The 16447-nt window shown below is 42.1% G+C and overlaps 1 protein-coding gene across 2 annotated transcripts in view; it reads right to left on the reverse strand.

Annotated features, from left to right (window-relative positions):
* Nucleotides 1-16447, reverse strand: part of tox2 (TOX high mobility group box family member 2) — a 111281-nt gene that overhangs the window by 34686 nt on the left and 60148 nt on the right. For both annotated transcript variants that reach the window (XM_073468402.1, XM_073468400.1), the window contains exon 4: nucleotides 311-592. In XM_073468402.1, coding sequence (XP_073324503.1) covers nucleotides 311-592 — 282 coding nt within the window. The remainder of the gene's footprint in view (nucleotides 1-310; nucleotides 593-16447) is intronic.

Below are 16447 nucleotides of genomic sequence, written 5' to 3' on the forward strand. Positions count from 1 at the left end.
TGCATCTGCCTCAGTGTATGATCATGTATGTTCAGTGTTCCTGTGCGTACATGTGAGCGATAATAATTTGTCCTCAGCTTTCTACCTGAGCCGAAACACTTAAAATCACACCAAAAACGAAAAAGGCTTTGGTTTAAGTCCAACCCTTTTTCCTCTAAGGTATCAAATCATTTTTACTATAATTAAAAGCTTAAATGGTCAGAAACATTTGTGGCCATTACTGAAAATATTATCTGACTCCTTAAATGTCAGGTTACTGGTGTTACGGGAGCCCCAGAGGAATGGTTCAGTCCACAAAAATGCTACTCACCGAGGGCATTTGGCTGGAGACGAGGTGGCTGTCCTGCGCCAGCATGTTCGACATCATGAGTGTGGGCAGCTCTGGATAGGAGTACGGGTTGATGAGCCCATTGTGTGGCAGCGAGTGGCAGAGGTAGCCTGTGGAGTCGTGCTCCATCAGGTGAAGAAGAGGAGGCTCGGGGTGGTTGGGTGGAGTGATGGGGGGGATCTCGTAGTCCTCGTCTCCATTTCCACTGCCCGTGCCGCCGCCGCCGCCTCCTCCCCCGCCGCCGCCGGTCTGACCTGTGTAGCTCTGAGGGAGGAACAGAGAGATGAAAAGTGAGATAACTCAAGTATAAGGGAGTAATGGATATTGGATATTAGATCAAACTAAAGCAAAGTCATAACTGATTTATACATGACACTATTCCATATGGGTAGCAGATGTAGACATTCAGTTTACAGTAATAGAGTCACTTGATAGAGAGGAGCAGCTATTATAGGCGCCAAGGGATCAAAATGTCCTGTTCATTTCCTGCATAGGCCAAGTTCGGTGACTGTTGCACTTCCATGGCTTAGATGGGTATAAAATTGTCATTGTTGTATATTAAATATCACAAAAAGAGGTTACAAATCATCTGTTTCACTGCTAAAAAGTCAAAGGTAGAGGCCTGTATGCATAAAATGTAAGGAGAAAGTCAACCAAGGCTCTAAAGGTTTATTTCATTAAGAAACATCCAATTATCAAACTTCAAATTCAGCAGCGCTCTTCAACTCACAACAAACAAAAGCTGGAGTAGAAACCTAAAAATATATTCAGCAGTTTTGAATTCTCGGTCAATCTTGGATGAATTTGGCAACTCTGGTGCGATTTTTCTCCCGAATGCAACAACAAAGCACTTTAATTCACGCCTCTAATTGGGTTCTTCTCCACAGAAATGGCAGCTGAGGTTCATGGGTAGCACAGCATTCAGAGCCTCTCAACTTTTTAATTATTCCGTTTTTTAAACCCAACTTGAAACTATTAAAACTAATCTCAAGACAGACCTATGGTACTGTTCAATTATCAGCAAGACTTGTGTGTTGTTGAACATGGAGGGTATTGAAAATGACACCTCCAAACAGTTCCACCCAACAAACCTACTGAGACAGTTGCAAACAGTTAAAGCAGCTACAAAACTTTCTTTCTCTTGTTGATTCTGGTGACCCCTGTGGACAAAAGTGGTACGAGCACGACCGCCTTGTGTGTCAAGATCTTGATCCGGCTAGTGTGTGTTTTTGTTTTTTGTGAGAGAAAGATGCAACTTATTTCAAAACTTTTACAACTATCTTTTTTAAGAGGATCAGTGTGAAGAACACATCAACATTTTCAATAAATCAAATGTCCTCCAGGTTTATTTCCAATGTGTTTACCTTTTCTGGTGCCTATAGTACAGCGAAAAAAGTGTTTTCTGTGCATTTAAAAGATATATACAGGATTTTTTTTCTCTGTTCATCTCTGTCCAATGACTTCTCGTACTGTAAAAGTACTGTTTTATCTGTTTGGAGTTTATTTTGTTTGTTCCTTTCATCTGCTCCAAGAGGGTGATTTGCTCTTGAATCCTGAGAAAAAGGAAAAAGAAAAAGCTATCTTTTCTAAAAAGCTGTTTGTTGGATGCATGACGATGAGGTAATCTATTCATTTGTGGCTTTGTAAGATTAATAACTGTAATATGACAACGGTGAAACAAACTTTGTTTTGGTGCCGTCCCACCAGACTACAGAGCGGCTTCTTTCCTCTCGCGGAGACCCCTCAGCCAACCACAGCACTCATTTTATTACTCATCTGACCTGGATAAGTCGTAATCCAACCAGATGACGAGCATTAAGAATAACCACGATAACTGATTCTGCAGGCTGATTCTCTTGTTTGCTTATGCAGGTGTTTAATCAACACTTAAAAGTTCCTTGTAGTACGTTTCAGCTAACTGACACTTAAAAATGGATCAAGGGAAGGAAATGATCTTCGCTTCCCCCATGTGCATTTTTGTACATCTTGGCACCTTAAAAACTTCTGCTTTTTGCTTCATTACCAGGTAACGTTTATTGATCGTACTGCTGTTACCATGACAACAAACAAACAAAAAAACAAAAATGGAGAACTGTGAAAGCAATGTGAGTAAGTGTTAGTTTAATAAGTAAGTATAGAAAGTAAGACTTTTTCGTTTTGGGCCCCATCTGTTATTTTCATATATGACGACACCACAAAGATCGTTGTGAATTCTCAGGAAAGAATAATAATAAATTGAAAACTGATGCCCTGTGGTTTTTAATTTTTTACAGAGGACTCCAGTCCTCGAAGAAAAAAAACTCACTGACAGTTTTACTAACTAACTAACATAGTTGAACAGTGACAGAATAAATACAAAATCCAGTTATCCTCTGATCCACTGACATAAGCTGATTATTTAAGCTGTTCTGTTGAAACCCTCTTCTCTAACCTTAAAAATTAATTGGGAGCATTTCTTAAATAATATGACTGTTTTGGCAAAAAAATCAAATAAAGAAGAATGTATTTATTCATCTGTTAGCATCTTGTTCCCCCGAGGAATTCAGACTCCCGCCATTCTACAAAAAGCTTTTTAAACTGTTTAAATTCTGATCCGTCATTTTTTTAAAGAATAGGAGTAATTTTGTTTCAAACCTTGAACGTCTCATTTTGGAACAAAAGCTTCGATGCTCAGCGATCAGTAATAAAGAAGACCAACAGCCTCTGTATTTGTGTGCTGTCGCGCTAACACAGTAAGTCCAATCAGATCAGAGTTCTGCACGGAGCAAGAAGAAAAGAAAAATAGCAGGGAAATTCAACGGGGAATGAAAAGCAATTTTGTCTGAGACGATCCAACTTGACTCCCATTGTAATGACTGAGTCAAATTAATCATCACAAATAATATTCTGGTGTCAGCCATTCAAGGGTTTTTTAATAGAATTTTTATGATTCATGTCTAGCAGTATACATCAAACAGTCAGTTCTGCAACATTTCTGAAATCAATTCAATATCATCTTTGTGTAGGCTGTCATCCTCGGCAGCGGAGTGGTCATTTATCTCTCAAACAGATACTTTTAGAAAATAAGGGGCACACGGAGATGGAAGAAAGGAGAGAGAGGATACAGGGCAGTTTTTTTTCCTTGTTTCTCCCAACCCTGTTTTAAAAAATAAAGGTGAGTGTAAAGGCACATTCTGTCATTTTAAAACCATATAAATTACAGGATCTATAAGTAAAAAGGCTGACCTCTAAATGACGAGCGTTTTTCAGCTGCTTAAAAACACAAACTAATAGGCCTGTTTTACTCCGTCAGCATCAGAAAGTATAAACAGCTTCGATCTGTTTTAATTGTCTAATGTTGTTGTTTGTTCATTTTAAAGTGATAGTGGCTTTAAATCCTTGTGTTTTTTTACTATTTGGCAGATTTTTTTTTTTTAACCCGCATTGGGATTGACGATTGTGCCTTGAAGTACACAGAAACAATCTTCTTTTTTTACAACAATAGCTTTCAGGAGGATTAAAATGCAATGTCTTTTAAAGGAATACCAATCTAAGGCAGTAAGCACAAAGCCAGATGAGAGGAATTTCATTAAGTTACAATACCTAAAACACTAAAAAAAAAAACTAAAAAAAACACCCATCTTTAATTTAACCACAAAAAAGGGATGTTAGCGATGGTTTATTGTGAGGCAAGAATGTAGACACAGACTCAGCGTTTAAAGCGCACTTTCATCTTCCTACATGTTCCACCAGATGAAGAAAAGAAGTGTGATTGCCTCCATTTGATTTACTTTGTCCTGACAAAGCCTGCGAGCCAGTTGATATTAATTTTCTGGACTGTCCTTTGAAGACAGATGTTTTTGTAAACCTGCGGGGATGATGTTATTGTTTGGTCTAATGGACAAGAAAACGAACATTTCCTGAGATTCAATTTCCCTCATAATTGTTGGAAGGAAACTAAATTGTCTGCTGTAAACATCGGGGCTATTGTGTGAAGTGAGTCCATGTGCGTGTCCCTCGGAGCCTCCTCGCATTGGCCGTCACCTTTTACTTTACTACGGCCGCTGCACTTAGTCATGGACATCAACCTTTTGTTTTCCAGATGTTAAAAATCTATTTCCACGCTACCAAAACATTTTTCCTTGTTGCTTTTGAGTGTGCAGAAGGGACGAGGACTGAGGATGTGTCATGTGTTAGATTGCTGTGAGGGCTCATCCAGTGCCCTTGATGATAAAATGTAAATACCAAGGACGTTCCCAGTTGGATTGTGGCAAGATAAATTATTCATATGCCTCTATTCAGAATAAGCTTGCATGTACAGGACCACATGTACACTCTGGCTAATGTATACTCTTTTCTCCTTTAAAAGTAAAATCCAAACAAAGGCAATGCATTTGATGGATCGTATGGACCAGTGTGTGTCCTAGTATGGAATTTGCTTTTCAAACAAAAGCCTCCTCTTTCTTTTTTTCTCCACGCTGAGGTACTCGTCATTGGTTTACTTTCAATAGTCAGGGACACACTTCTACCAAAAGCTGCATTGCTCAGATTCTTTCTTTTTTTCCCTCACTGAAACATCCTTTATTTTCCTCCTCTGATCAATACCGCACACTATAGGGAGTGTTATTTCCAATACACAGTATGCTCAGTCTGCACAGTGAGCGAAACACAATCTGTAACATTTTAATTAAGAGACAGATCTCTCGACTGTAAGTGTTACATACCGGCACACCTTTCATTTGAAAGAAACAGATGAATAGACAGTTGGTCTGGGACTGAGAGAGAAAATAACATTGATTGGGGAGCTTTCCAGCTTGTCTTTTTATTTGGCACGGATCTCTCCCTCCCTCTGCAACACTGCCTGAGTATTCAAGGCCTTCTGGAGATGATATTGACTGTGGCTAATGGCTCATTATCTGTACATTCTTCCTCTTATTAGATTATTGTTGTAGTGCCTGTGGAGAACTGGATTTGGAACACAAACTAATTAATATTAAAATGTATATTAAATCTGTGAAATGATTCACTGTCAAATACCATTTGTTTGTACAATAAATGAGCTGTATGCATTCTAGTATTTATGAAACAACACATGATCTTGGCATCATGTTCTGTTCAGAGGCAATCAGTCAATTTTCAGAAAAATTGATCATCAGGTATTCCGATCGTTTGTTAATTATTAAAGGGACAATCCAAGTCCCCAAAAACAAAAATACATATTTTTCCTCTTACCTGTAGCGCTGGTTATCCATCTAGATAGTTTTGCTGTGAGTGGCCAAGTTTTGGAGATATCCTCCATAGACTCTTGAATATAAAAGAACTAAATGGGACTCCACTCGTACTCAAAGCAGCAAAAAATACAATTCAAAAAACATAAAAGCAATGCCTCTTACCAGAAATAATGACCCTGCTACTCAAGATAATCCACAGACCTTGTTGTGGCCAGTTTCATGTACAGTAGGAACTATCTTCTTCAACCGAACTACACCCACCAACAAACATTTATGGCGTCCTCCTCGGCTGAGCTGTAACATAGTTAGCTAGCCTCATCCATGAGTCGATGCATGACTCCTTCTGCATGGTGTTACTCTTGGCGGTGTAGTTCGGAAGAAAGAAAATAGTCCCGACACAAATCTTGAGTAACCAAGTCATGATTTCTGGGAAGAATCATTGCTGTAGCATTTTATTAGAGCAGCAGACTTGGCGTTGGACCTGAACTGCCTGTCAGTATTCGACGATCTGGGGATGAGCCTCAACAATCAACTGCGTTGCTCTGTAAAGTTACATTTTGTTGTTTTAATTCATATTTTGCGGGGGCTTTAAGCAACACAAACCGAGTGCCATCTAGTGTTCTGACATTTGAGAGGAGGCTGATATCTCCAAAATTTGACAACTCACACCAAAACAATCCAGATGTATTAATAGCACTACAAGTAAAAAAGAAAGATATGTGTGCTTTTGATTTTTGGGTGAACTGTCCCTTTAAGCCATTTGAAACACACACAAAAAAAAAAACCCGTCTCTGCTTGCTTTGTAAACTGATAATTGTTTTGAATGTTGGTCAGACAAAACAACACATTTCAGTAGTTACCTTGTGCTCTGGGAAATGAGCATTTGTATCCACTATTTTCTGACACCAGAGACTAAATAGCGATTTAGAAAATAGTCAGTTGATTAATCTATGACGAAAATAATCATTAGTTGCAGCCCCAGTCGTATAATTTACTGGTTTCTTTGTATATTCGCTGAAGAGGAACATCATTATACAAACATTATTTTTATTTTGACAGGTTGCCCACACACTGCGAACACTCCCTATTAAAAATAATCAAGCCCGCACAAAAAGAACATAAGTGCATAAGTACGATCGGCGGCACACAGAGTTTAGAGTCCTCTCAAGTCAGCGCTGGTTTCGGGGAGAGAGAGGGGTGGGACCGACAGCTCGGAGACAGACGATGACAGATCTGCCTTACCACTAATGTGCACTTATCTGCCTATTGGAGAGCTTTGTCACAGTGGTGATTTATGCCTAAAATCCCCCACACACTACCACTTCCATCACCTCCGACACTCTTCGTTCCAACACCTTCAGCCGTGCAGGCGCTCTGCTCTCAGAGACAAAGTCAGGCCCCGTTATCTCTCCTTTCCACGCAGTCCGGTTTGCAAGGAAAACGCCGGATTTATCTCTGGGAAGAATTCGAGAGCATCATTTATTCTCATTCACTCTGCCATCGCTCTCCCAAAGGAAGATTATATTGTATATTTATGAATGATCCTGTTTACCAGTGTACACAGAGCTCTTGTTTTAATATAACACAGCAGAGGCAAATAGCTGTTGTCAGACTACAAAGATCACTTACTTTCAAGCGCTTAATCTGAACGGCATGAACTGATCTGCTATTTCTGTTTACTGGGCTGTTTGTTTTTGAGACTCCTCTTCTCTCTCTCCTTCCCTTTTCCTCTCCTTTCCTCTCTTTATCCCACCATCTCTCTCAGTCAACTCAGGCTTAATTAAAGCCATAGCTGTTCTTCTGCTACAATATCATGTCAGGGGGTATCAACACACCACAAAGCCTCCTCTGGCAGAGCCCAAAGAGAGGGAGGGGGGGAGAGAGCCAGAGATCCAGTTACAGCTACCCTACACCTCCACTCTCCTCTTCTTCCTCTTCTTGGCTGGTCTGCCCCTCATTGAGCCCAAACAGTTCTGGTCCCCGCTCCACATCCCCCGGACCCTGATCATTACCACCACCTCCACCACCACCACCACCACCACCCATCCCCCTGTCATCTCATCCCCCCTCTAAAACAGCCAGGCTGCATTATTTATCTGTCACTATGTTACTGTTTGGGAATCATGAAAGCGGCTGCGGGAATGGGGATGCTAAACCGCCGTGTACTTGGTTTCTGACCGGTGAATGAAAGGGACAGCGAGGTGAGAGAGAGAGAGAGTGAGAGAGAGAGAGAGAGAGAGAGAGAGAGAGAGAGATTGGGAGGGGGGGAAAAAATAACGTCAAAGGCTCTTTCTAGGAAGTAAAACCCAGCTACTATCTCTTCAGACTTGGCCACAGCTATGCAAGAGGAAATGGTCTTATTTATCATTATAGGAGGGAAAATATAGAAGGACTGGTGAGAATAATTAAAGCGAGGGACCAACTGTCCGAGGTCCAAAGATGCAGATGGCCTGACTCACCCCAGATACTGAGCTGATTACTAACTAACCTCCCATTGACTAAAACCAGCCTTTCTAATTGCATATATTGTCCCTCTTTCTTTTATGTTTCCTTCCCTCCTTCTCCCTCGGTGTATCCTGTTCCCAGTGCTCGTCTCACTTGTCAGTCAAGGTCAGGAGGTCACCCTCATCTGATCGCGTGTCAGAGCAGATTAGAATCAGAGCTTTTGTGCCATGTCATATTTCATTATGCATTTGACTCATCTCGCAGGTCAAGGGGTCAGCGTGATTTGATTGGACGACAGAAATGATATAATTTGTGTTTAACCCTAGGCTGTATGAGGCTCTGAGTGGCGTACTAATGCATTTTGCAAAGACGGGGCAGGCCCTCTCCGCGAGCGACTAATTTGAAGTGGCACACCGCAGAGTTGAAGGAGAGCCAGAGCTATTGCACAACATGCTGGGGTTATAAGGGAGGCTTTATCAAATAATAAACACAACCTCCCCTGTACCTCTTTTTCTGTCTGCCTCTCGCACGCTTTCTTTTTCACTCTGCAGACTGATGCAAGTGGCCAGACATTAGCCGCCTCCTGCGCCTAATATGTTTCTTTCTCTCCTCCCTTTTTCTTTCTTTATCAATTTGATTCACTGAAGACGTGTCGCTGACCCTCTTCTCTCTTGTTTTTTTCCCCTCCTTCTCTTTCTTTCTCTCTCTCCGTCTCTGTTTCTTCCTCACTGTCTAATAACACTTGATATTGGTGGGAGACGAGACTAATGGAGAAGTGCTGTCAGCAACAACAACCACATCATTATTGCTGAACATTCGACTGGAACACAAACAACATTTAAATAGCTCCCAAATGACTACAGAGACGAATAGAAGAGAATAGAATAGAATAGAATAGAAATCGGCAAACTTGTTTATTTCTGTTGTAATTTTCATCTATAGCTGTAACATTTAAAAACATATAGTCCAGGGGTCGCTAAGATGGTCTGTCTCCTGTACATGTAACCTATTAAATGTATAACAGTGTTTCCCACACATATACTTGACTTGGGCGACCAATTTTAGCATTTCATACTTTTTTTTTAGACAGAGATAAAGACGCCAGCCGCAATCGATTAACTAGTGTCGATTAATCTTCATTATCTGAGCAAACTGATATTGGGCCTCTTTGGAAAGACGTTACAAAACAAGCAGCCCTCCATATTACTCTCTCTCCTTGAGGTCGCTCTCAGTCCAAAAAAGGTTGGTGACCCCTGATATGGTCAAACACGGTGGTCTGATCTATCTATATGTTCCCGCTCTGTTGATTTGAAGACAAACCTACCCAACACGGATATCCTACCACAGTCGGAGTAACTTCTACTGCCAGTCTAACCCTAACCCTGAGTGACTTAGAAAAACTGTCTAGCTCAATGACATATAGTCCTACGATTTCCGGATTTACCTAAAATCACCAAATGAGGGACGCAATAAAACTTTTGTTTCTTAACAACATGGGTGATGTGATTCCAGCATGTTTTAGTGAAGTTTTGAGATATTAAAGCATATTTTGTTGATTTTTTTCAGAAGAATTGTGAATTGCTATTATTTTGGCCAGGATAACTGTGACAAGAAAATGTTCATATTGTTGCATGCCTAGAATAGAATAGAATAGAAGTTAGATAGTTAGAAGTTAGTTAGAACAGAAGTTGTATCTGTTTGATAAACATGTATTCATGTCTTCCCCTGCTGTTTTGCGTCGTGTGCACAGGCAGAGTTCAGGACCTCGCTGTAGTAATGATATGCAGATGCCACACAGTGTCAGTGAAAACTCAACTGTGATCTCCGCTAATGCGGTCGGAAAACAAACCATGGGTGCACGAGATCGCTCAGGTTTCCCAATAGTCGTCTAGAGTGATTGTGATGCCGATGTTGATACTGCTGTGGGTGACGGGGGGGAGAAGGGAGGGAGAGAGGAGAGAGGAGGGAGTAGAAAAGGGAGAGGAAGGAGCAGAAATGAGGAGGGGGGATGGGGAAAGAGATGAATCCAACATTTCAAATGAGGACTATAATCAAACTTATTGCCTGACAGGGTGAATCTAGGATTACAATGTTACATTGGCAGACGTGCGGTATTATTTCCAGAGTTCCCTCTGTCTCTTCCTGTTCGGAGCAGCCATGTCTCCCGGAGTAGGGAAGCCGTTTTAACTTTGCTCATTGGCACACCACTGTCTGTTCTGCGGGGCTTAACAACAGCCACCGCTACTGCTGAGTTACGACCACACAGAAGTCACCCGGACACTTGACAAGGCCAAAAAAAAAAAAACCCAGCAGCCAGTCAACCTCTTTTTATAATTTTTTTTTATTTTAATGACTCTTCAGTTATCTACTTTCTACGCTCAGTCAAGTCATTATTAGCATGTGCACAATGGTGCTACTGTGTCTGAATGACAAAATTAATTATTGTTATAAGAGCAAGTAAATGGACAAAAAAACAGCACAATAAAGGGTTGGTGGATCAGTACCGACTGACTCTAACAATGTTGAAAATAACAAAGGGAGCGCTGATGGCGCAGTCATCCAAACAAACGTGCATTATTCGGAGAATTGTTAGGATCCTGTCACCCACAAATAACTCTGCTTTACACCAGGAGAAGGGGGGGTGTAAAGTGCATGTGGCTGGTGAGAGTTTGCATGTGTGTCTGTGTGCTCGAGTGCGTGTCATTTAATGTCTTCTTGCACAGAAGAAGAGTGTAATAGTTCACAAAAGCATTTTGTCTTTTGTCTTTGACTTTGTAGGTATTCCTGATTTTTTTTAAACAAAAACTCACTGTCAGACACTGCCTGCTCTTTGTGTGTGTGTGTGTGTGTGTGTGTGGTGCTAGTGTGTTCTTAAGTGTCTCCCCTCCCTGGTTCAGAGTCAATGAGGCTGTGTATCGGAGGCTGGCACAGCTGGTGGGAGCAGGAGACTAACATCTGGACCCTCGTACTCTTGGTGCCATTGTTAATAAGAGGCTGGTGGGGAGCGGAGGGGAGTGGAGGAGACAGCTCTCCAGTGTCAATGAACCTCCCTGTCTCTCACTAGAGCTCAGCGCTGCAGCTCATTCTTGGTGCATCACAAAAGTGTCCACAGAGGGACCTCCAGCATCGCAGCATGTCCACGACGAAGATTTCAGAGTTAAACACAGACAGGAACAGCTTCATAGGCCCTGATTTTTGTGGCTTTAAGCCACGCTAACGGTGTGTCTCTAGAGGCGGTAATGTTAAAATATTACAACTATTAAATGGATTGTCAACAGAGAATAAATCCAACTGATTTTGGTAATCTTCTGACTTTTTCTCTAGCACGACCATGAGGCTGACATTTAATTAAAATTGTGAAATATCTCATCTCATGCTCCTACATACTTTCAGATAGATAGCCATAAAATTTGGTACGGACATTGACGTCACGGACAGGATGAATTGTAATAAGTTTGGCGGGCCTCGGAGGTGTGAGCGGAAGTGTAAGGGAGAGAGAGAGAGAGAGAGAAAAAAGAGTGTGCGTGCGTTGCACATTTTGATACCACCCATGTTGGTGTTGTTCCTGGAACATCTAAACTAAAGTTACTCCAGGTCCATCATTAAATGACCAATCATGTTTTTGCATTCATCACATAGCTCGACTCGGGTAACATCTCGTTTTATATTGTGAAAGTAAGTATTTTTGTTACCCAAAGCTAACCAAACAGCTTAAAAATGGAAAATAAGTGAAATTAGTATAAAAGTAATAAGTGAACAGTGTAATAATAGTGTAATAAGTGTTGTGTGCAAACCCTGGTCTTCTGTGAGCCCCCAATACTTGACTCACTCAGCCACGACGACAGTCTCCACAATTGGTTTTCGTGAGCAACATTTATTAAGATGTTTAGGAACAGCATCAGCACAACAATATCAGAGACTGTGTGTTGTGGTGAGTATGAAATTTGCAATAAGGTTGTAGCTGTGCCGCTCCTCCTACCATCAGGCTTCCTTTCCGAGTGAAAACCCTCCTTGGGGATCACTAAATTTTAAATCCAGTGCCAACATTAGCCAGTACTAAATAAGAGCCTAATAAATGACATTCCAAACACACATGTGATGATGGTGAACATCAGCATGTTAGCATTGTCTTTGCACACATGTTAGCATGCTGATGTTAGCAGAGCTGCTATCCCATAGACTCTTACTCTTGTTAACTCAAATGAAAACAGACGCCGGGCTGTGTTAACTGCATCGGAACAAGTCAGGCACAAAAAAAGAATTACACTTCAAGCCGTTCCCTGTGATCGTTTGCTGTTTCTGTATTGTCTGACACGGTTATCTCCACAACTAGAGATTCAAACTGACACACGATTACATAAATATGATGTAAAAGCATAAAAGCTGTCTGCCTCGGGCTTTGTATCAATACGTTTGCTGTGCTCTGCTTAACCAGTTTAATAAGAAAAATTACATTACCTCATTTCAACTCTCTCTGAGCTGAGGAAATAAGTCAACATGGATCGATTTCAGCTCAGGGCTTTTTTCAGAACTTGAAGATACTGCATCAATAATTAACCAAGTATTTTTGCTAATGAACCCTGGATTCAATGGAACATTTTCCTCTCTAATAACCCATTTTTATCTCCGCAGCGATGAGGGCAAGCCAGTTCAAGGCAAACTTTGTACGTTTAATTTTTAAAAGCGACAGGAAATCTATGTAGTTATGAAGAGGCTGAACAGACAGCGGCCATTTCATGTCTTTTATAATACTCTGGCATGTGATCTAGCACGAGGAGCGAGCGTTTGGTCCCTCATCGTTCGAAAAAGGCCTACACAAACACATTAAGTTTGCCATTAGTTTCATCTGATCACCTGGGGCAACAGGGGGGACGGACAGCTTGGCAGAGAGAGGGCCTTACACAAATATACAGCTGTGCATTTATACGTGGTGCCATGTCAGATGAGGATTTCAAACAGAGGGCTTTTAAACGGGGCAAGAGAGAGACAGGGAGAGGGAGGAGGGTGAGGTTGGGGGGGAGGGAGGGTTTCCAAATGACTGTAAAAAGGCCACGGGGAGAGAGAGCTTTCCATCTTTCTGCTGCCGCGACAAATATGCCTGCACATCTTTTTGCATTGTCTCCGCTCCCTGCTTCGTCAGCGAACGGCTATAGAAATATTTTGGCAGGCTGCTCTTTGTTTTCCTTTTCACAAAAGATGTAGTGAGAGAGGGAGAGAGAGAGAAAGAGAGGGGGGGGGGGGGGGGGGGGCAGGTGGGAGAGGTGCCGGGTGGCAAAGGTAAATGGATGTTGTCAGAGTTTTGGGGGTTGTTGGAGAAAAAGTAGGATGAGGAGAAGAGTGGAGGCAGGTAAAAAAGGACGGAGGGGGAGACAAAATGGGTGAGTAGGGTGGGAAAGGTGAGGTAGGAGAAGTAGAGGAGGAGAACTACCGGGAAGTACGAAGTCAGGGGGATGTATAAATGAGGTAAATCAGGTGAAGTGGCTTAAAATTGGGAAGTGAAAAAGGAGTGGGAAGAGTAGAGGGTGAGGCACAAAGTGGGAGAATCAATTGAAAGAAGAGGGGGGCAGGTGGAAGTACAGGGGAGGAGGAGCCTGCCACTCTGGTCCCCAGCTCCAGTCTAAACAGCAGGGAGGAAGCTGTAAATCAGACTAATGCGGCCGAGCTGTAATTCAGACCAGCAGGGCCAGGGCGCTGGTGCGGGGACCCCGAACGGCGGGAGTTTACAAAACGCCGCTGCGAGGCTTTAATCAGTGCAACGATCCGAAGATACCGTCTCCCCCAATCAGCGGGCTTCCTGTCAGTCACACACGACTGAACCTGACCAATCAGGCTCTGCCGAGGCTCCAGACGGGGCCAACTGGGCTGATCTGGGCCGCTGCCAAACAAGAGAATTACTCATCGAAACTGGAAAGGTGGAATGGGCCTTTAATTCAGAGCATAGAGGGACGAGGTGATAGATTTGTCAAAGGTTGGACATAAAAGAGTACGGGACTGTGTTCTACAATGGTTCATCAGAAACATATGGGGGAAAGATGAGGGGGAGGACTTAATCATATTCATCAGACCGGAGTTTCTACAAGTTTGAAACTGTGACAGACGCCGTGTCTGTTCAAATCTTACACCACTAAATCTCTCATTAAAGACAGTTAAGGATAACATGAAGGCCTCATTATACGATCAGTCCGTCAGCATGCTTTACAAACTTATTCATAGTCACATCTGTTTACAGCCGCATAAAAAACTTTCCATCGATCTGCTATCCTCACTTGGCACTCAAACACCTCTCTAATTACAGTTACAACACCCAATGGGGGGGGCCGGTATAATCCTCGCCAGCGTGACTTACAACATAACAACTGAGACGAGAGAAATGGCATCAAACTTACCGTTAAAACACAATCTGAACTCCCGACATGTAAAGCAGGCGGACAAACTTTCAAATCACTCGTTACCAGAAGCCGCCTTTTCATACCTGCATTTTGCTCAAAGAGGAAGGAGGGCAATGCATTAACTTAAAAGTGAGCGGAAAATGCAAATGTAGTCCACTTTATCATCAGGCATTCAAACAGACCCTTTCAACTCGGCAATCCATAATATTTCAGCTTTGATGCTCGGGAAATGGCCACAGCTCGATGGTAACGCAGAGCTGGATTCTGCTCTGGTAGTAGTTGCAGGACTAGTGTGACTGGCTGGGCTACACACACACTGTGCATGTTAAAACCACATGCAGCGTCTTGGCAGCAAAGACGCTACAGCGGCAGCCAATCAATAAAACCTTGTTACGCTAATTGCAAGATCATAATCTCCGTTCCTACTTCTGCTGAATATCCAAACAGTCACTCCATTAGCCGAATTATTCCCCTGTGCAGTTTCTCCATCCCTCCCAACACACAGACGTACACACACACACACACACACACACACACACTTCCATTTCCTCCTCGTGTTCGTTTTTTTTTTCTTTGACATATTTCTCTCAAACAGCAGTTCTGCTAAATGAATTCATAAGTCAGGGAGAAAGACATCAAAGCAAAGCATTGTCAAGGTAAAGTGCTGATGAAGTATACTGTTTCTTTCACTTTGCTGCAGAGCCATGAGAAGGCATCTCCACAGTGCATTATCTTTGATCACATCGCTCTTTTCTGTTCTGTTCTGTAGAGTATTAGCAAGAGAAATCCCACTTCAGGTGAAGGTCTACTCACACTTTTATAATAAAGACTAAAATTGTGGTTGTATGCCTCCGACAGTCAGTCAAGTTGCAGTTTTATATCCGCGTCTGTCCAGACTCTGACATGTAGTGAAGACTTTAACACTATACTGACATGTTTGATCCATTGAATAATTTCTTCTTTCTTCAGAGGAGTACGGAGGACTGATAGAGAGCTTCAGTACCTGGTGCAGCGACAACCACCTGAAGCTCAATATTAACAAAACCAATGAGTTTGTGGTGGACTACCAAAAGAACAGGAAGCCCTCCTGTGATGGTTGTTACCCCGGCAGAGGAAGTGTGCACTCAAGTACCCTGGTATCCAAATCAATAAAAAACTGGACTGGTCTCACAACACTGAAGCCCTCTTCAGAAAGAGAAGATAGTTCTTCCTCCTCTTTTTGCGTTTTGCCCTTTTAATGGGAGTTGTTCCTTTTCCAAAGAAAGAGGAGCTCGTTTGACTGCGAAGTAAATTTTTAAATGGGTGATATAGGGATATCTAAATGAAACTGATTTGACTTTGTAAAGCTTTGCTGTACTTGTTTTTAGTCTTTCAGCGTGCAAGTTCATTGAGAGAAACAAAAAACAGTCCAACTCCTCCTATGTGTTCAAACGCTCGGCCAGACAATGCTTCAATTATAGATGTTGCTGCAAAGAACCTACAAGTTATAAAATGTGGATGCTTCACATACATCTTCAACCCAACGGGACAGAAGATCTACACAATAACCGCAGTTTCAAGGTGGACACCCAAGATTAGTGTCAACAATTCAGTATCAGGGCAAATGTGAAATTTTGTCACAACCTGTTCCTGAGTTATGGTGTTGATCAACATCCAGAAAAGGTTTTTTGCAGAACGCCTTTGCTTTAATTAATCGATGAATTCTTGATTTAACAGCAAATATTTTTTGTAAGGTAACAGTAACCTTGACCTTTGACTTTGACCACCAAATTCTAATTGGTTCACCTTCAGTCCAAGTGAGCATTTCTGCTAAATTTGATGAAACTCCCTCAAGGCTTTCTTGAGTTATTGTGATCACAACATCGGGACACGTGGATGGACAACCGGAAAAGGCATAAAAAAAGGCTCTCTACGTGAATTCGCTCTTCCACTTCCCACTGTGGAGATCCTGTTAGTGTGCTCCGGGGTCAGATCAGACCTCAGCGAAGACACCGGAACAGGCCGGAGCTTCTCGTTGTTTGATACTCTTTTCTGCATTGTTGCGACGACAATGGTCAGTGGCCACAGGGGCAGAC

The sequence above is a fragment of the Pagrus major genome, chromosome 6, assembly GCF_040436345.1.
Source record: "Pagrus major chromosome 6, Pma_NU_1.0".
NCBI classification, from domain to species: Eukaryota; Metazoa; Chordata; class Actinopteri; order Spariformes; family Sparidae; genus Pagrus; species Pagrus major.